We start from the raw sequence: 22,099 nt of genomic DNA, 5'->3' as shown, positions 1-22,099 counted from the left end.
ACAAAGCCCCCACAAAGAAAGTTGGGAAGTGTAGCTTGCTAAGGGTGCTGAAAGTTGCTTAGGAAACCCTATTCCCCTCACAGATTTCCCTGAGAAGAGGAACTGATGGTTAAACCACCCTGGGAACTTTAGTTCTCTGAAGGGAATAAGGATCCTCTAACAACTCTCAGCAACTTTAAGAAACTACATTCCACATGATTATTTAGGGAAAGTCTGTTTAGTGGTTATGTTACTGCTTTAAATGTATAGCATGGATGGTTCCCATGAAAGGAAAGCACATGTTACCTATTAGCACCTGGCTAAGTGGGCAAAGTATACCCCACCGTAGTGAGATGCAGTCTATTTCTAATTAAAGTAAAGCAACTTTCTAAATTTGCACCTGTATATCTAAAGTAGCACTTGTAAATTTTATACAGACCTGAACAGCCTTTTGTCTCTACCCCCACCCCCCACCCCCCAATGAATCTTGGATTTTTGGGCAACCCCTACATTCCCAACAAATCTCCAATAATAATGCAACAACCACAATATAAGAAGAGTTTGCCGCAGCATTAGTGAAGGTCCTCAACCATGTGACCAAAACAATTCTTCTACTTTTTTTTTTAAAAAAAGTATAGAATACAAATGAATGAAAATGAAATGAGAACTGGAGGAATGATGACGCTGAACTTAACAAAATAAAGGGGAGAAAACGTCTGAACTAGTAAAATTTTTAATTAACAGGGGTTTCTCTTGGCACAGTTTTGCTATTAAATAAATAAAGCATTTAGTCAAAACCATCTATATTAACTATACAAAATACTGAAAAGCAAACTTTTTTTTCCTTTTTCCTTTTTTACAAAAATGTTATGGAGGCTTAAGAGTTCTGTGAATAAAAAATAACCCAAAACATAAACTGTGCTACATGACATGTTCAGTTATTCACAATTAATGCACATTAATACAAATGCAAGACAGTATTTAAATACTGTATGTTTCTACATAACTGATATAAGTTTGTTTTTGTTTGTTTGTTTAAAAAGCACATTGATGCCATGTTACTAAAGTTCATTTGCATTTCACAAAATCTCAGCATGATATAGTTTGCATTTTGGAAAGTGAACAAAACATCTCAACCAGCCAACCCCCACATAAGACACCCTGTTTAATTTCCTTCAGTATTCACCTTAAATTTTTTGAAAGATTAGCTCTACAGAGATCAAGAACAAAACACCCATTGATTGGAAAAAAGGTGAACCTTCTCCCCCTCCTTCTGTTCCTGGGAGCCATTTTGCTGCCATCTTTTCTGACAGAAAAACTTACAGTGCCATTGGAAGCTTGCAGGTTCAATGTCCTGAGTGAGTTGATCCAAAAGAAGGAAAGCTTTAGTTCCCAGCTGGGTGGTAAAACCTGTGTCTGAACCAGTGGTGTCATGAGGATTGGTATTTGGGGGGTGAAGCAATTGCCCAGCAGAGGAAAAGTGACAATTTGTAGGTGTTTTTGCCTCCATTGTTAGATGCAGCAATGCTTCTGAATACCAGTTGCTGGAAATCACTGGAGGGGTCCCACCTGTGAGTTTCCCACAGGCCACTGTGAGAACAGGGTGCTGGACTAGATAAGCCAATGGCCTGACCCAGCAGGCTCTGGTTTGTTATGTTTTAGTTTAGCAGAAAGGTGACTAACAGCGTAAATTGAGGTTTTAAAATATTAATAATAATTTATTGGTTTATATTCTGCCCTTCCTCTTGAAGGAACCCACGGTGGCAAACACAGCAGTGATAAAGCATTAAAAGCATTATAAATAGTTAAGGAACATTAGCAACCAGTGATCTTGGGGCAGTCAGGAACAGTGTCTGCTATCAAATGCCTGGGTAAAAAGGAATGTTTTTAGATTTCTCCTGAAAGTCAGCAATGAGGGAGACAGATGCATGTCACTCAGGAGGGCATTCCACTGAAAAGGCCCTATCATGTAACCAGGAAGCCCACAGTGGTGACACCAATAACTCTATGTAACCCACGGGTAATAGGCTATTGAATATTATTTGCTTGGCGCTTGTAGCAATGGGGATATTACTAGGATGGTTGTGTGTCCTCCTTTATAGAGAGCAGTTCTCTGTTTGAAACTGTCATGTATTTGAAGAGATTTCTGGTCAAAGTCCTGGGTAAAGCTAAATCACTGAGTACAGGGGCCTTGAAGCTGCTCATCAACACTTGGACTGCAGTCTGAGCAGGCACTAGGTATGGGTGAATCTGCCCATTTCAGTTTCTCATTTTTCAGTTCTTAAGTCCATTTCTCCATATTTCCATACCGGATTTTTTTTTAAGTCCTCATGGCCTTAAAATGAATTTCCCCTAACATACACATTATTGTATGCAGGTTTCCCTAATGTGCACAATTGTGCAAAACAATTTCCCCCAATATAATGCATTTTTGTATGTAATTCTTATTAACAAACATACACACACTTTATCCAAGCATGTGCATTTTTGTACACATTATGTGGGTGGAAAACTGCAAAGCAAAATCAGAGGAGTGTGCATTTCGAAGGATGTCTGCATTTCACTTTGCCTTTAAATGTGAACCAAAACAAATCTCTACCTCTATCCCTAGAGAGAATACAGATCACCTGGCCAGTCTTTCTACCATTTCATTCCTATTTGAATTTTTCAATATTTGCATCTGGACATGTGACATAAGCACATTTTGTGCAAATTTGCACCCTCGTGTCATAAATAAGCAAGTCAACAGGGAGGAGGAAGAGGATCCTGACGAGGGGTGTAGCCAGGACTGGGACATACTGGGGCAAGCTGGGAATGGGGAAGGAGAAGATTGGTGTAGGAAGTACTCACAGGGTAATGGAGGATGATGAAGGGATGGGGGTCAGTGCACAGCAACCAGAGCAGCAGGACTCATCAACAGAGCCAGAGTGACCCTTCTCTCCATGATCATGGTGGGCTTTGAAGTGTAGGGAGCAGAGGCTGAGGCAGGCAAGGGCCAACAGCCCAGCTCCTTAGCTGGCCAGGTGAGGCTAACTAGTTTTAGATTTGTGATTCCTCAGCTGGAGTAGGCTTGGAACAGGTGAGGGTCACATGGCTCATCAAGCCCAGATGCTGCAATCAGCAGGCAAAGTGAAAAAGGGCAGAACTGAGGTTCCTGCTCAACTACCCATGTTGATGGACCTTGACTTGGATGCGCCAGGATCTCTGTGGGACACTGGGCATGTGGACTAAAACAGGACTGGGGATTTGACATACTGACTTGCCGGCCAAGGGTTCAGGACACCTTGTGATCTTTTTGTAATGTGTTTTTTCTTTCTAGATGGTGCATAGCTGCCCTGCTTGTGGACTTATAAAAGGCAATTAGGGGAGGTGGGTGTCACAATAGGAAGTGGAATGTAGGACTAGACTGGCCTTTGGTCTGATTCAGCAGGGCTCTTCTGGCAACTTTATGGTTCCAGCATAGCCTTCTTTTCCCCAGCATGCTACCTGCCAAGGTTCAAGGGATTTTTATTTTATTTTATGGAAGAGCTTTCAGGCATTTGAACCCCCAACTGGCAATCTAAAACAATGCACCTCAAAAGCAAGCTCACTACCACCACAATGAGAACTAGGCAACTGTCCTGTGTGTTGGCTACTTTTGGTCAAGAGCAAATTTAACCATTCACATCACACCACCGCCATTTTGCACCTACACAAAACCAGCCTTGAGAGGCATTCTCCTTGCACAACCTTGAGTTGATTTCTATCCTTTACCCCTAACCACATACATATAATCCCCTATAAAATGATTTAAAAGGTGCTTATCCAGGGGGAAAAAACATCTTAAAGGTTAGATTAACACCACCCCAAAACACACTGCCAATGCTTGGACTAACCCAACAAAATCTTGTAGCCAACACATCCATGACTCTCTCCTGAACAAAACGGATTGCTTAAAGGTAAAGGTAAAGGTACCCGTGACCATTAGGTCCTGTAGCTGACGACTCTGGGGTTGCACACTCATCTTGCTCTATAGGCCAAGGGAGCTGGTGTTTGTCCTCAGACAGCTTCCAGGCCATGTGGCCAGCATGACTAAGCCGCTTCTGGCAAACCACGAAATGCCGTTTACCTTCCCGCCAGAGTGGTACCTATTTATCTACTTGCACTTTGACGTGCTTTTGAACTGCTAGGTGGACAGGAGCTGGGACCGAACAACGGGAGCTCACCCTGTTGCGGGGATTCGACCCGCCAACCTTCTGATCGGCAAGCCCTAGGCTCTGTGGTTTAAGACCACAGCGCCACCATGTCCCCTTAAAGACTCCTAAAACCATTGCTAATGCAATTTCTTTACTTCCTTCTGAGTCAAAGAGAGATATGTTATTCTGCATTGTTGGAGTTGCCTGATTGTATGTGGAAAACATACAACAGATAGGAAGAAAACAGGAAAAGAAATGACAAACACCACTTTCTTAAGAACCTAAAGACATGGCATCTTTTCTCCAATGGAATGTGTTACACTCGTGGGGTTGCATGCAGTATAACAAAAATCACTTGAATACATCAGACTTTGTTTAACACTATCATATAAATAAGCTTATTCCTTCTACTAGGCATGTGATATGCCTTTTTTTCTTTTTTGTAGTCCATAATTATATATACATTGGAGGAAAGGAAGGGTTTGATAACACAAGCAGCAAAATAGACTAGAACAACTCAGTGGTTAAGTAAAGACTGTTCTAACCAACTTTCCCCTCCCCAGTTTTCTATACAAAAAAAAAAATCAGCATATAAATAATCTTTTTTTTTTTTTAACTTTAGAAATGGGCTAGCTGTCACGCAGATTAACACACTTTAAAAGATCTCGCCAGACATAACTGGACCAAATGTTGACAGAAGGAAAATAACACTCATGTAAAACATGGCTGGTTTTGTTTTAAAAGGAAGAGGAAAGCATTGCTTAGATTTTCTTTTTGAGACAAGAGTTGTAGAACTAATGAACAAGTGTTAATTCTGATCACTAGCCACAACCAAGTCGGACTCTTCAATGTATTTGTTGTCACTGTACACATCACGCTTCCTTCTTCAAACAGAACATCCCATTTTGAACTGATCAAAATTTGAGCTGGGGCTCCCCAGTATTTTTTAAAATGGAAGAACATCTCACAATATTGTAAACAACAACAATCACAAATACTGAAAGAAGATAAAAGTAAATGCTTAAAAAAAAAAAATCCCACACTGGTTTGTGTGTGTGTGTGTGTGTGTGTGGTCAGAGACTTCCTTTTAACTTGCAATGCAACAAAGGGGTCCTGGCTTACTAGCTTGTTGACTGGTAAAGGGGCCAAGGACTGTGGCCAGAGGGGAAGTGCAGCCCTAGAACAACCCCTCCCCAAGATCTTCCTTTTGGTAGCTTCTGCAAAAGGCACACACTAAACTGTGCACCCCCTTCTTCAATATTCTTTGCTCTCTTGTAAACACCAAATTGCCACCTGATTAGAGCAGGAAGCCTAAAACGGTCTCCTCCCTTTGCTGCTCTGCCTGACAACTTATTTTTAATGGGATGGCCAAGTGCTGAAGGGCCAGCAGCATTGCCTTCACCTCCTTATCTACTCCAGTGAGAGTCAAGGCCACAGGCAAAGGAGCTTCCTTAACTGCAATGGGAACAGCAACAGAAGCCTTGGCAGAGTCCCTCCTTTTGAAATGCACCACTTGCTCCCTGTGTGTTTTGGTTCCCGCATGGGAGGCAAGGAGGGTTTCCTGTTGCTGCTCACAGGGAGGAGCTCTTCATCTGTGTGGGGGCAATGGATGCTATGCAGAAAAGACGAGAGAGCTGTCTGTTAACAGAGCCAGATGGGAAGGTCTAGTCTGATCCTAGTTCCTGTACCGCAGCCTCCTCCAAATATTCTGGACTACAACTCCCATCAGCCCCAGCCAACATGGCTAATGGTCAGGTGTGATGGGAGCTGTAGTTCAATAACAGTAGGTGAGAACTAGGTTGGGGAAGGCTGCTGTAGAAGAAGAGAGATGAAGGCTTAAGAATGCTAGTGGGTTAATGAGAAGGGGTAGAGGGTGGTGAGCCAAGGGCCACCAGACAGACAGCAAGTCCAGTTGTCTTCATAATGCCTCCCTCTACATGTAGCCTGCTTGCCTCTGAGTGAGGAAACCAGAGCCCCTCTGGTAGCTGGATTTTTATCCAATGAAGCTAAATGTTGGAAGATTCAGGACACAGTTTTTAGTGATGGCCGCCAACTTTGATGGCTTTCAAAGAGGATCAGAAAAATTCGTGGAGGATAAGGTTCTCCAAGGCTACTAGCCACAATGTATATTTTCTGCCTCCACTGTAAGAGATGATATGCCTCAGAGTGCTGTTGGGCTTTGGTCTTGCTTGCTGGCTTCCCACAGCAATCTAGGTGGCCACCGTGAGAACAAGTTGCTGGACTAGACAGGGCACTAGTCTGATCCAGCAAGCTCTTCTGTTCTTAGGATTTTATAGAATCATACAATTGTAGAGTTGGAAGATACCCTGAGGACAATCTATTCCAACCCCCTGCAATGCAAGAATATGCAGCTGTCCCATACAGGGATCGAACTTGCAACATTTTCATTCTCAGCACCATGGTCTAACCAATTTGGCCCAGTGTTTTCTAGCTGCTGGTCCCGAGGGGGAGGGGCAGGGAATCAAGCTTAACAACTCTCTGGCCATGCTTGCTCCAGGTTTACCTTTGACAGACAGTCATGACTTTTTACATCATGACTTAACCTGCTTTATGGGGTGGAGGTCATCTGATAGGAATGTGGAGGGGGAGAAGACAGAGGATTTTTATTTGTTTTTAAAGAAATAGGCAGAAGTAGTAGATGCTGCAGAACCAAAAATCAAGAAGCAGCTGGGAGATTGGGGTGGGGTGAAGGAACACACATACTTGTATGTTCAAAGAGCATGTCCAAAGAGTCGCTGCTTTAAGATTAAAATGTTTATATATTTTTTAAAAAAACCAAACAACCCACAGATTTGTATAAAACACAAAAAAAAATGTACCTGAGAGTGTGTATATTCATATATATTCATATTTATATATATTTATATTTATATTTATATATATTTGCCAACGTTTAAAAGGTGAGAAAAGCAATATTCTGTCCACAACTCTCTCTCTAAAAGAACAATGTGGGAAATGAAGGAGCAGGAGAACCAAGCAAAAGAAGAAGAAATCTACAACCTGCAAAATTAAATAAGAGAGTGTGTGTGTGTGCGCGCACACACACACGGAGGTGGTGGTGTAGGAAAACTATAAGCTGAAAAGTGAAGGTTAGCAATACACCAGCTAAGTAACAATATTGCTGTCTTATATGCCTTTGTTGTCAAGATGGCGCCCAAAGCAAATTTAGAGGAAGGCATCTGATATGCAGAGTGGTGTGTGTGTGTGAGATTGGCTGAAGCCAGCAACAAGCCAACTTGTGATGTCATCACAGGGTGACACCCAAGAAGGGAAAATCCAATTCACTGAGGGTTACAGAAGCAGCCTTTGCAACAGTGAGAAAGAGAGGAATGCTACAACGAGTGCAAACCTCTTGCTATTGTTCAGAGTGGTGACTGTGAACAGGGGTAAATGGGTGCAGTCTACCTACGCCTCCTTGCCTCTGAGGCCTATTTCACTCTTCTGGTGCCAGGACCCCACAGATACTCTGAAGAGCCCCTATCCAGACTGCAATGGTGGGTGGCTTTCCAACACACAACAGCCGATAAGGAAGAGAAAATATATGTTTAAATAGTACCCAATATATAAAGCAGACCGTAAAGGTGTCTGTTTAAAAAGAAAATAGTAAAAAAAGGGGGTGGGGAAATAAGTTGAAAAACGTAGCTCTGTTGACAAATATAGTTAGTTATTTCCACATAATTAATATTAAGATATAGCTTGCAAGGAGGTGAGGAGTAAAACATATACAGGCTACATGAATGCAATCAAATAAAAACAACCCCCCCAGCCCCACCCCGACATAGCACTATACAATCATTAAGAAGTTCTGAATTATACGAGAGGTAGCAGCTGTTTATATTCCCGGAGTCCAGAACCTTCGAACATTGCTCCCCTGATGATGGGCTTGTGTGCAATGAGGCAACGAATGGGACAAGCTGGGTGTCATAGCCTTATTGTTTTGCAGCATCTCTTCCAGTTACCGTGGAGGAAGGGATCCTTGCCAGAAGTGCATTGACAACCTGCATTCAAGCACTGCTCGTGATGATAGCCATGGCTGTTTGCTCTTGTGCACGGGTGTTCTTGTACAAGCCAAACTTTAAATCCACAAATGAATAAAGTAAGCTACACAGTCCCACATAATATAAATAGTGTTAGGTTATTATTATTATTATTAATCTTAGTGTTTTCATATAACTCCTAAGATGGGTGCTAGCAGAATATTAATGGAGTAGCAACAAGGTTAATAAGAAGAACACTTTTCTTCCAGAGTGTGGCAGCTAAAAAGGCCTCCTTCATATCGGGATGGTTCACTAACGGACGGCAACAGGGGGTCCATTTCATGTCTGGTAGAAGTGGTGATAGTGGTGGTGGTGCTCGTGATGGTGGTGGTGCTCATGTCTCTGAATCATCTGCCCCACTTGGCCTTCGTACAAGATGACAGCGGGCAGGTCTCTCACATGCTCTTTTTCGAAAACCGTCCCAGGGGGCTGGAAGGTTTTGCAGACTTGGTGAGTCTCTTTGGCCCTCTGCTTGTGTTTCTTGTAAGCTGGTTGAGGCTGCATGGGGAGATAAGGGAGGTTCGGGCCCAGCCGCGTGGTGGGGGAAGCCATCGGCACGGAGGCCCCTTGGGCAGGCTTACTCCTTACGGCCCTCCCCGCGTTGGCGGAAGAGGCATTTCTGCCCTGAGCTTTGGGAGACTTGGCAAAATGCCTGCTCGCATCTTGGCTCCGCAGCCTCTGCTGTATCTCTGCAAGCTTTGCGTAGGAGGCTTCCATCAAACTGACGTGGCCGGGGTCCGCTGCTGGCGATCTGCGCTGGTGGGCGTGGAAGATTTCTGGCTCGTGGGAACGGGACCTTGTTTGGTTTGCGACTCGGATGGGAGGGTCGTGTTTTTGAGCCGCTGGTGGCGATCCTGAGAAACAAGAAGTAGAGCACCTGGTCATGTTAAGGCTCCAAGTACTGACACGACAACAAAAGCAGGAAGCAGCTGAAGTAAAATAAACCAATGTACCAAACAGAGGATGAGCTAAATAATAATAATAATAATAATAATAATAATAATAATAATAATAATAATTGTTTGTTTAAAAGCAGCTCCCTAGCAGCTGTATTAATGATCATTTTTACACTTGGTCAATAGAGTTGGAAATTTTAGTTTAGTTCTCACTGGGTTCCAGTTACTGTACTTGAGCACCTACAAGTCTAAAGATCCAATTTTAACAACAATAAAATGGACGGTCGGAATAGATGACATCTAAATTCTTCTTCTTATTATTATTATGGCATTTATATCCCACTTTTGCCCTGACAGGGACTAAAGGTGGCTTACAGCTAAAACACAAACAGCTAAAAAAAGAAGAAAAAAATGGAAAAATCCAATAACAAACAAACAAACAAACAAACAAACAAACAAATAGATAGTGTGTGTGTGTGTGTGAGAGAGAGAGAGAGAGAGAGAGAGAGAGAATGAATGAGATATTAAACATATAGATCATTACAATAGCTTCTCTAGCGAGCAGCTAAATTATAGAAAATGCATAATATACCTGGCCCAAATTTTGATGTATAGTTTTCTATTCCTGCAAGATCCAAATAGTGGTTTCTCCTTTCAATGTTTTCATCAACACAATGACGATAGCATCCATTCTGTTCAGTTTTGGCTTCACCATGGTGGTACCTGCGAGAAAGAAGGGAAATTGCAATGCACATATTATTATATCCAGATCAGTGAGCACACACTGAAATGATAAGCTTTGTTTTCAAGTTACAGACGGTCAGTGCTTCTGGGAACGATGCTCCTGCAAAATTCACCCTTGCTGGAATTCCTTGCAATGCCATATTCAATAGTAGCACACACGTAATGTTGCTGGGGTCCCAGCAGCCACAGGAAGCTGGGAACAGACCTTGGAGGGTGGGCTCCCAGCTGTAGCAGACAGAACTAGGCAGACCAATGCTTCAACACAATTTTAAGTATTTTACTGTTTTTAACAAGTTTGCTTTTATTACTTTGTATTTTACAATGGTGTTTTAAAATGTTGTAAGATCCCTTCAATCCCAGCTTGGGAAAAAGGCAGGATATAAATACTTAAAACAATAATAGTTGGCCATGGGGTACCCCTCGCAATCCTAATGTATTTGGCAAAGGGAAGACTGCAGGTAAAAACTCCAGGAGATAAAGAACACACTTCTGATTGGAGGGGGAAATAGTTTTAATAAAGCCGGATCAACTGTTGGCTGAATAAGTCCATCTCTCTTTCCTGTTCAAGCACTACCATTTCATATATATATAGCAGAGCTATTTCCTGAGAATGAATTTCTGAAATACCAGTCATTTATGAGCCAAACAAGGAAAGGAAAAATGGGAAGAATCTTAGCTTTAACAACGATGAGGCCAAGAATGTGGCACAATAAAATGCACCATGTCCCAACAGAACGACGTCTACATATGTAAACAATTTATTTAAAAGAACAAAAACAGAGAAGTCATTTTTTTAAAAAAAAAGACACAAAGCCTGACCCTTTCATGGAGATTTGTGTAACTGCTAAAATGCAACAGAACAGCCTCAGATATGCAGATGACACAACTTTGATGGCAGAAAGTGAGGAGGAATTAAAGAACCTCTTAATGAGGGTGAAAGAGAAGAGCGCAAAATATGGTCTGAAGCTCAACATCAAAAAAACGAAGATCATGGCCACTGGTCCCATCAACTCCTGGCAAATAGAAGCGGAAGAAATGGAGGCAGTGAGAGGTTTTACTTTCTTGGGTTCCATGATCACTGCAGATGGTGACAGCAGTCACAAAATTAAAAGACGCCTGCTTCTTGGGAGAAAAGTGATGACAAACCTAGACAGCATCTTAAAAAGCGGAGACATTACCTTGCCAACAAAGGTCCGTATCGTTAAAGCTATGGTTTTCCCAGTAGTGATGTATCGAAGTGAGAGCTGTACCATAAAGAAGGCTGATCGCCAAAGAATTGATGCTTTTGAATTATGGTGTTGGGTGTGACTCTTGAGAGTCCCATTGACTGCAAGAAGATCAAACCTATCCATTCTGAAGGAAATCAGCCCTGAGTGCTCACTGGAAGGACAGATTCTGAAGCTGAGGCTCCAATACTTTGGCCACCTCATGAGAAGAGAAGACTCCCTGGAAGAGACCATGATGTTGGGAAAGATTGAGGGCACAAAGAGAAGAGGACAAGATGGTTGGACAGTGTTCTCAAAGCTACTAACATGAGTTTGACCAAACTGCAGGAGGCAGTGGAAGACAGGAGTGCCTGGCGTGCTCTCGTCCATGCGGTCACAAAAAGTCTGACATGACTAACGGACTAAACAACAACAACAAAATGCAACAGGGATGATTTTCTTTGCACATACCCCTCTCAATAGCAAATTGGTAGCCACTGAATTTATTACTGTACAGTGGTTCCTCGGGTTACAAATGCTTTGGGTTACGTGTTTTCAGGGTTACTTCCGGGTTTCGCCACTCACACATGCACAGAAGCACCAAATCGCATCACGCGTGTGTGTCAACATAACACTGCGGGTTACGGATGTACCTCCATCATGGATTACATCCGCAACCCGAGGTTCCACTGTATTTTTACAGCCAGGACGTGGAAGAGGCATTTGTAGGATGTTTTTGGGTGTAAGAATAAGAACCTGGCTACCTTGAGTACTATACTCTTTGACTTGTATAGGGGGCATCATTTGCTGATCCACTCTGGCAGGAAACATAGTGGACCAATCCTGATCAAGAGATCTCCCAATTCCTGGCTAGGAGCATCATGCCATGTTTCTCTAAAAATGCTATCTGATTGTTGTCTTGATTATTTTCATCCAAGGTTGAACTATGCTATGATTCGGGACCAACATTAGCCATTGGCATCTTCAGGCAACTGCTGGGGAATCAGAGGCCTGGCAGGGTCCAATTGTGAGGGAGGTCCACCCTTAGTAAGCGGCTACAAGGCACCATGTTAAACTTACTACATTGCTGTGGAGCAACTTCATCTTGGGGGCCACTGTAGGAGATATAAAATGGTGGCCACCCAGCAGCAGTTGAAAGATCACTGCTGCTACCAGATAAGCTCATAGAGTGGATGTGGGGTGCAGGAATGGGCCCATAGAGGATAATATGTCAAGGGCTCCCCTTCAAGCCTGGGGCAAGCTTTAGATCCCTATCCATGACACAGCATTGGCTCCTGATACCAGTCACATTCCAATTATTGCATTTATAGCCCACCTTTTTCTCCAAGTTACTCAAGGTAGTAAACATGGTTCTCCCTCTCCTCATTTAATCCTCACAACAACCCTGGGTGGTAAGTTAGGCTGAAAAGCAGTTATTGGCCCAAGGTCACCCAAACTAGAACCCTGATTTCCCAGGTACTAGTGTGACACACTCTAACCACTACAGCACCCTGGTTCAAAGAGCCGTAGCAGAAATAGAGAGAGGGTCTCAGCAGTTGCCCATAACTGTGCAAAGTCACCAAAGCCCATTTCTGAGAATATCTGCAGACGCTATTTTTGTTCTATAATAGTGCATGTAAAAAAACAAAGAAGCAGGCAAAGAAGATGTAGGATTGTTTTAATCTGTTCTACAATGGTTTTTTAGATGGCAAGCGGGCATTCAACTCGGCACTTTCACTGTGCTGCATTTTAAATGTGTTGCTACCTGCACAGTGCCCCGAGGACAAGGTGGGATAGACATCAAAAATACATGAATAAAACTGATGAAAAGGCATGATATTGGGGCAAATCTTAGCCAAATGCTTCTCTTTGCTAATCTTTGCCAACAACATGACAAGATGTTTTTCAGGGAAACAAGGTCTCTTCCCAGACTGGCATCCAAAACAATATTGTGCATTCCTTCAGGGAGATACAACTTCAAATAAATCCTGTTTTATCTAATCTTTTCAAGGCTGCAAGTATACCTGCAGCTGTGCATGAAAGAGACCACTGTCTCTCTGCTTTGCTGGAAACTGATGCACCCTGAGTCACACCAGAAAAATAACACACACACACACACACACACAGACACACACACACTTTTTTATTATTCTCTGAAGGGCATTTCTCAAAATTCTTTTTAAAGCACAGATCATCATTTTCCTTAAATGGTTCACAAGAAATCCTGCTTCCGATCTTCATACTGTACATTGTTGTTGCCTGCCAGCAGAAACTCATGCTGCTATAAATCTGTTAGCCTTTCAGGTTCCAAAGGGGTCTTTGTCAGTTTTGCTGCAAAAGATCAACTATGGATACCCCCTTTATGGTGAAATGCAGTTGCCAGGAGGTGAGAGGGCTCTGGTTTGGATTGGGACCTTAGCAGTGGGGGTGGGAAGGAGGTTAACCCTTTCCTCCAGACGGTTTTCCCAGTTGAAACTGCCCCGATGCATACAATTATGAGTCCTGTATGTAGCATGCAGGTAAGTTACATGTGTTTACTTGGCAAATATCTTAAGATGGGCAATATCTACAAGAGAGCAGCGCAAGCAAAGAAAGATTGATGGTGGCTTTAAAGAGTGGTTGAAACATAGGTATTTCCTTATCAATAAGCTTTTCATGAGTGAAGTGAGGATTTGGCAGCAACTGGCAAGGCAGCCTCTGAAGCAAGGTCTGGAGAAAGCTGGACACCTCATTACTGAAATGGAGCATGCTGTTAAGCCTATAATGCTTGGAAGTCTGTAACTGCAAGGGTGCAGTCAATCAGATGGGACCTTCTCACCAGATTATCTCCTGGCTGGGTGATGAACGAATCAGGTGGCAAGACTCCGTTTGATAGGCTTCACCTATGTGGTCCCAAGATTCTATGCATCATTATGGCAACATAGGAGCAAGCTGACACAGCAGCATTTGATGTAAGCCCAACTTCTTTAGCAAAGAATTTTCTTTAGCAAAGAATTATATACGGCTTAATGCACAAAAAGTTCTAAATGGTTTCAAAAAGAAATAAAAAAAATAAAACATGCATATGAAGATCAAAACAACAAGGAGACATAGCTTTTAGATAAAACCAGCAGAGCTTTAAAAATCAAATATGCATAATAAAATGACAGGCCTGAGTAGGCTTGCCTAAAAAACAACTTTTAAATCCTAAGCCTCTCAGGGCTGACCTTAAAGATCCCTAATCATGAGACAAATGAAGAATTGCTCCAGCTCACCTGAGGGAGCCCCTCTGCTTCTTCTCACAACTCCTCAGTTCTTCATTGGCCTTGCTTTCCGTTCGGTGCCTCGAGCTCTGAAGATCTACACACAAAACCATGTTCATTTTCCTATTGTTATAATTTTAACCATTTCCCCCCATTGTTTTCAGAATGAACATACAACAAACATCTTCCCTTGCCAAGAGTGCCATATCTTGCCATTTCCCTCTTATTATTGACCTTCTTACACGGCTTAACAAGTGGGGGCTATCTACCATTTAAATGAACTGGGCAGGGGAACAACATCTCCTCTATGACCACACATGGAGGGAGTGAAAGATCCAGCATTCACAGAAGCATTCTCTAGTTTTGTGTTATGTGGAGGGGGAGAAATGTTTGGGGGTAAAAGGACTAAAGTGATTTAAAGGAGATTGGGGATCAGGATCCCAAAAAGATTCTCTATTTAAAAGGATCAGGCAGTAGGTGGTATGAAAAGCGGCCCATCAGAGATGGCAAAACTGGTTTAGATGGACAGACAACCAACCTGGTAAGTCAGTTTTATATGCTTCTGCGTAATGAGTTGACAAATCCATCACTGGAAATTCAGAATCAAACTCTTACCAGCATGGTTCAGTAGGATACTTTTCTTCTTCTGACTCCCATCTGGAGCTACGGTGAGCTTCACCCGCAAGGTTTTACTGGAGCTGGGAGAGTGGTTTACTGAAGCATCAACTACTTCATAGATGGTATGAAGCAAGCTGGTGATGTCCTGGAATCAAAGATGAAACAAGCAGAGGGAGACAAATGCGTTAAGAACAGAAATAAAGAATGAGGTGCTTTTTCCCCGCTCAGAGAAAATCGCCTCTTACTTCATTCACAGGAATTTTCTCTTGTTACTATTGACAATTCCACAACAATGCGTTTACATTCTGTGACATCACAGCAGCTCAATCAATGACAGAGTGTCTAGGAAAGAAGACGACGGCCAGTTTTGTGATTTACGGACGTAAGATGTTTGTTTCAAATGCTGTTATTGAGCAATTTGGGGGTTTCTTTTTGTTACAGTTAGCAAAAGTTATGTCCAAACTGTTTTAACTTACACGATGGCTCTTCAATTAATGAACTGTATTAATGACACAAATATCAGCTTGCCTCCTCATTGACACCAACCATACCCATTCACTTATCAGTACTCTGTGTCTCTTCTGTGTCCCTGGACTAATTCCAGGTACTTGGAGCAAATGAGATATTGATGCCCTGTGCAAGTATTGGAGGGCCTGCCAGTTGAGAGCTTGCTTCAGTGCAAAGTTAGACTTTCACATGCTGACCCTGAAGCAACATCCATGCCAATTAAAAACCAAAAACCCATCTGGTTGTATCAGAGGAAGAAGTGAGACTGAGATTCTATTGGCTTACTAAGGTAAAGGTAAAGGTACCCCTGCCCGTATGGGCTAGTCTTGCCAGACTCTAGGGTTGTGCGCTCATCTCACTCTAAAGGCCGAGAGCCAGCGCTGTCCGCAGACACTTCCGGGTCACGTGGCTGGCGTGACAAGCTGCATCTGGCGAGCCAGCACAGCACACGGAACGCCGTTTACCTTCCCGCGGGTAAGCGGTCCCTATTTATCTACTTGCACCCGGGGGTGCTTTCGAACTGCTAGGTTGGCAGGCGCTGGGACCGAACGACGGGAGCGCACCCCGCCACGGGGATTCGAACCGCCGACCATGCGATTGGCAAGTCCTAGGCGCTGAGGTTTTACCCACAGCGCCACCCGCTTCCCTATTGGCTTGCTAGGTAACAATAATTTCTTGTTTCCTCCCTCTCTGAACTCTCTCCATGGTCAGCCATTCCATCTGGCTCAATCTGAGGAAGGGGAAAGGCAGCAGGGTCCACTCTATTGGCTCAGCTTTGCCCATCTACCTCCATTCACAGCCTTACCTCTGAGTGCAGTAGAAGTGGCAACGTAAGACAGGAGGGAACTACCACCCAGCTAATCCTCTCCTCCCCAAACCATGCAGTGGTTACAGTTCTTGAACTTCTATATTTTTCAATCACTCCCCTTCCCTTCTTAGTTTTGTCATGTCTGTTAAACCCCAAGCAAATATTTTAAAACCATCATGTACATAAAAGAGCGCTGGCAAGAAGGCAACATACAGATGCAGGAAGTAAATAAATAATCACATGAGCTCAGTGAAATGGAAAAGGTATGTTACAACAAGATATCCTCTAAACTTTTGCAGGAATGATCCTGCCAACGACATTCAACAAGGATCTAGTTGCCACTCAGAGATTCATCCCTTGATGAGGTGCCTGTATCAATCCATTGCAACCACCTTTTATTGGAGGTATTGTTACAGAAGGGAATTCCATGAGTACTAAATGTTACATCTGAATGAGCTCCCCAAAATGTGTGTGTTTATTTTCCCAAGAGAATCTGACAAGTTTTAGGAAAGAATGGTAAAATTATAGCTGTCCAGTGCTTTGCCTGTAGTAGTTTTAGGTACTTTTTTTTTTGCATGACATGCCAGAAGGCATTGAACCACCAGAGCAAATGGCTTTAAAGGAGATAAGACCTTGAGCCTTCGAGCCCAGAAAGGCAGGTTAATTAAAAGCCAAAAAGGTTCAGTCTCTACTGTGAGTTATAACTGAAGTTAACAGAATGACTCCATATATACACTGATTCTAACTTAATATATAGTATGCCAGTGTCCATCTATCCCACAGAACTCTTCCTTCAGTCTCAGCTCTGAACACACTGGGTGAGTTATGTCTCTGGTCACAAGCAAGTACACACACACAAGCAAGCAATATCATTAAAAATCTTCTGACAGCTTAGATCCATCCTTTTGACAACATATCCAAAATGCCAGCTAGCTGTTTGGTAGGAGACAGATGGCCATCTGAGCATTCTCACCTATCAGAAACTCCATTAACAAACCCAGCACCTCTAGAAACAAGGCTCCACAGATAAGAGGCAAACCCACTACACTGCTTACAATGAATTTTGTTGAGGAACAGTGACAGCACACATGGGCAACACGCCTCTCTTTGAAACCCCAATCTGTTTTCTAACACATCAGGTCAAAAAGTTCAGCACTTCACACATGACTAAGCTGAGAAGGTTTGGATGGTTGCAAATTACTTTGCTGCTCTTCAGCCATAGGTAGTCTTCACTGCCGGAAGGTGCAACTCAATCAACAGTTGTCCTGCATTCTGATTGTGTCATTGAGTTCTTGCCTAGTCTTCTGTACCTCCAAGACAAACATACACTCATCATGTAATCTGCTACGAAACTGAAGTTCTCTGTAGAATGGGGATACCTCAGTGGTACGGCAACTGCCTTGCATGCAGAAGGTCTCAGGGTCAATCTTAAGTAGCTCCTGGTAGGGTAGGCAATTCCCCCTGCCTGCAATGCCACTCCAAGTCAGTGTGGGCAATATTGGACTACATCGACCAACAGTCTGACCTGTTTTCAAACCACTGGCCCTGCTGGCTGGGACTGATGGGAACCGAGAGTCCAACAACTGGATAACTGGTTCCACATCCCTGAGCAACCCATTAGTAAACTGAAAGACCACTGAAAAAGGAGAAAAACTGCTCACTAGGCTGAAGATCTACATCAAGGATGGGTGGCTTATGGCCCTTCAGGTGTTGTTGGACTACAACTCCCATCATTCCTAACCATCAGCCATGCTGACTGGAGCTGATAGGCATTGGAGCCCAGCAACTGAAGGGCCACAGGTTCCCCATCCTTGACAAAGACTGAATGTGTGAATTTGGCTTTCACTGGACAAATTATTATAAAGCCATGGGTGGTGGGGTGGAATAGCATTGCACTACTGCCCTGTTAAGAACCTAAGAAGTGCCTGTTGGTTCAGGCCAGTGGCCCACTTAGTCCAGCATTCTGTTCTCACAGGGGCCACCCAGATGCCTGTGGGAAGCCTGCAAGCAGGACCCCAGTACAAGAGTCCCCTCCCTTCCAGGTTCCAGCAGTTGTTATTCAGAAGCATCCCTGCCTTCAACTGTGGTGGCATAGTATATCCATCATGCCTGGTGGCCACTGAGAGATAGCCCTATCCTCCATGAACTTGTCCAATCCTTTTCCAAAGCCATCCAATGTCTTCACCATAATCATATTAAAAACCAACATGCTGAACTACAAAACCAGGATTCCACCTAAAGTTGATGTCTCGGTCGCAAAATTTGGGTTTATGCATGTGAGGTGTTTTCTTTCAACACATACGTCCTGTAGAAACACATGAAATACTCACACTGGTGGTAGATGGGGTAGACTATGATCTGCTGTTCCACCCCCACCCCCCGTAATGCATAAGGAGGTACATTTGTTAGGAGTGGCTCATTGTAAAGATGCTATGTGCAGTTCTCTGACCATAATTAGATTCACAAATGCTTCAGCCTAGTTTCAAGGTGAGAACGCATTAACTGCTGTGCATTTTTCACCTCATTATATTTTATGGAGAAAACCGCTCTCTGACCTAACTGCACAATGTTTACAAGGATTCCCCTAATCTTGCAACACATATAATAATTACGTTACACTCATGTAATTTTCACACCAAGGTCAGATGTAGCTTAGAAATCCTGCCAACCTTGCTTAGCCAAAAAAGCTACTCAAGACCATTAGGTCTACAATCTTATTCTTATTTACCTGGATGGAAGTCCTAATGAACTCAGTGAGGCTTACTTCCAAGTAATGGAATGTCCTCCCATCAGATGTCAAGGAGATTAAGAAGACATCTGTAGGCAGCCCTATATCAGGAAGTTTTTAACGTTTGTCGTTTTATTATGCTTTTATATTCTGCTGGAAGCAGCCTAGAGTGGCTGGGGAAACCTAGCCAGATGGGTAGGGTATAAATAATAAAATTATGATGATTATTAAACAGTTTTAAGATTGGGCTGAGAGTAAATGTATTTTTCGTACAAATTCTATGTACTCAGAAGCATGCCTTATTGACTTCAATGGGACACACTCCCAAGTAAGTGCATATAGGATAGGCAATCGTTCTGTGGCAGTGTAGCAGTACCTCCAGCGAATAACTTTTAAAATCCATAGAAATAGCACCCTGAAATGCATTATTTTAAGAGAAATCATGTACATATCAGGAGAAATGTACAAATGTGTGTGAAGTTTTGTGCGGATCTTCTTCAATAAAAGAAGCTAAAACTGAAAAAAGGAGAAATGTGTGTGTGTGTGTGTTTGTTTATTGTATTGTATTCATTGCATGTATATCCCGTCCTTTTCTTCAAGGAGCTCAAGTTGGTGCACATGGTTCTCCCTCTCATTTAATCCCCACCACTCTGTGAGGTTGGTTACGCTGAGAGGCAGGTAATGCCCCAAAGTCACACGGTGAACCCTGGTCTCTCGGGTCCTAGTCTGATACTCCAACCACCACACATTGGGTCTCACACACAAAAATGAGAGAAACCAAGATTGACAGGCTCTTCCATCCCTAACAGAATCTGGTCTAAAAGACCCAGTGTGGAATGGTGGTTAGCATAAAAACGTTAGGCTCAAATCAATAACAAATCCACCTTTGGCAAATGTTGGAATCAGGCGTAAGGTAGATCAGGAAGAAAGCAGTGAGGGGATGTGAAATAGGAAAAGATGGAAGGGGGGGGGAGGGAGAGAGAGAGAGAGAGAGAGAGAGAGAGAGAGAGAGACCTGGTAAGTTGAAGCCTCAAGGCTGGCAAACTCTGTATGCTCTATTCCAAGTCTGAAGTCCAATTATTAACAACCATATGAAGCTAATTACAAGGCAGCTGTCAAGCTCCCTAAAAGCCTCTCGTGATATATAACGAGTTCATTTCTGCATGGCACAAGGAATGCTGGGAAGTAATATTAGCCAAGTTTTGCAGTTATATCCACATTACAGTGTGGAAAGTTATCTCCCTCTCACGCCAAAAAGACCATAAATGGCATTTTTCCCTTCTTCTCAGTCTTCTCACCCTGGACATTAATGACACTGTTTCAAGTACAGCGGCTGGATGCTAATTTTATAATTTGCCATCACATTAATTATGCTCCCGAGTACACGCCACAATCATTTCAAAAGAAGCCTGTTGAAGATCTGAACTTGGAAGTGAAAAAGAAAAAATGAAAAGGGGGGGGGGGAACGACCCAAAACACCACAAAAGAGGTATCTCAAGAAAACCATCAAAGCAGCATTACGTTTAGAAGGATCTTAAACAGAGGACTGCCGATCTCCAAAGAGTTTCCTTCTAAGATGGAGATTTGAGTACTTTTCATGGAGAATTTGTTATTACAAAAGCAAGCGCTTGAGTTAAAAGCGGGGGAGGGGGGAGCGCACACACTTTTCCTTTAGGATTTTTTGGTCATTTGAGAGTACAGATGACATTTTGCCCTATGCATAACTTGTACTCTGTCTTACGTTCCAGTCAGTGATTTGGATACACAAAGAGCCTCCCCCCCCCCCCCCACAAGGCTCTAAAGAAAGAATGGCAATCAACAGTCCAGAATGCCTAACAGTAGAGAGGGTCACAACTCAACTCATTAAAAGAACACATGGGAGTGGGGGGAACGCAAGGCCAATTGGGCTAGCCCCATTTCAGCGTGGGCAGCTACCACACCCACCAGGTGTAGCTGCTATGCCCATGAAGCAATCTGTCCCCTCCTTCTCCAGTTTGCTTGGCAGAAGTCTCTTTCTGTTTGTTTTTACTAGGCTGCCAAGAGGTTAGAAACCTTTGTTCCGTGGTCAACATGGAAACACAGGCTACATTATATTTTACTATCATCATCATCATCATCATCATCATTACAGGCTAGTAAATGTTGTTGACTGCTGGGAGGAGCACAGAAAGAAGAAATGCCGTGGTACACCCACAGCAGCACAACCGGATGCCTTCATCTGCCCCAGCTGGAACGAAACACGACTTTCCTGAATCGGTCTCTACAGCCAAAGCAGGCGCTGCAACACTCCAATGGTTTGACATCGCCCCCAAAGGCACACTCTTCCATGGTCTCCCGAGACAGACGGATGCCAATCAAATTTTGTCGGGTTATGTATCAGGCTGATGCACAGGTATATACTGATAAGCAAAGTGGGGAGAAGGCATGACGGAATTAAGAGCTGTGGCAATGTGAGCATGCCTGACACTTGAATGCAAAATTCTGGAAAAAATATTTCCACCGTCACGCTATGTAATTTGGAACACCAAAATCCAAGGAGAAGCAGAGTTTTCTAACACAGTTCTACAGTCTGTGCCAGGGGTGGGAAATGAAGGACAGAGGTGTGTGTGCGCAGAAACTAGTCTTATACACAAAAGTAAAATCTACTTTCATTGCTTTGCCCACTTTTGGCCCTACCCAAAACTAGTAGGTGGCTCCTGGAAAGTTGCCCAGATGGGGATGAAAAGGGTTCCACAGCCCTGATCTGTGCATAAGTTTCCTGAGAGGCTTGCATGCCCCAAGACACCCTACGCTGTCTTCATCTGATTTATGGAAAGGCACCAGCTATATTTTGCTGCTTTGCAATTAAATCTGATGGTGGGCAGCCTGAGATTTGACAGAGATGGCAGCCTGGACCTCTGCTCCATACCTATAAATATGGTTGACCGACGTCGTTAATCTCCCTGGAAATAATTTCAAAAGGGGCCCTTGCTATTTCAATAGCTCAGCTATAAAGGCAGGAGGGGAGCCAAAAGGAGCATATGTTTGCAAGGGTTTGTTTTGACACTCCGTTTAAAGTATCATTTGTTTGAGATTTTTATCCCTTCAAAAACAAGCCCCTTTAAAACGCCTTTGTTTTTAAATGGCTAATCCCCGGCAT

At 43.2% G+C, this 22,099-nt stretch overlaps 1 protein-coding gene across 4 annotated transcripts in view; it reads right to left on the bottom strand.

Annotated features, from left to right (window-relative positions):
- Positions 1-696: 696 nt before the first annotated feature.
- The window catches only part of NKD1 (NKD inhibitor of WNT signaling pathway 1), a 127,038-nt gene continuing 105,635 nt past the window's right edge, over positions 697-22,099 (bottom strand). For all 4 annotated transcript variants that reach the window (XM_083451915.1, XM_083451916.1, XM_083451914.1 and 1 more), the window contains 4 exons: positions 14,915-15,062; positions 14,312-14,396; positions 9,701-9,831; positions 697-9,066 (listed from right to left, as the gene is read on the bottom strand). In XM_083451915.1, the coding sequence (XP_083308041.1) occupies positions 8,492-9,066; positions 9,701-9,831; positions 14,312-14,396; positions 14,915-15,062 (939 nt within the window). In that variant the 3' untranslated portion in view covers positions 697-8,491. The remainder of the gene's footprint in view (positions 9,067-9,700; positions 9,832-14,311; positions 14,397-14,914; positions 15,063-22,099) is intronic.

Source organism: Podarcis tiliguerta (assembly GCF_965153285.1).
Source record: "Podarcis tiliguerta genome assembly, chromosome: 8".
Lineage (NCBI taxonomy): Eukaryota > Metazoa > Chordata > Lepidosauria > Squamata > Lacertidae > Podarcis > Podarcis tiliguerta.
The sequence above is the reverse complement of the archived record's forward strand: the minus strand, read 5'-3'. Positions and strand labels throughout refer to the sequence as shown.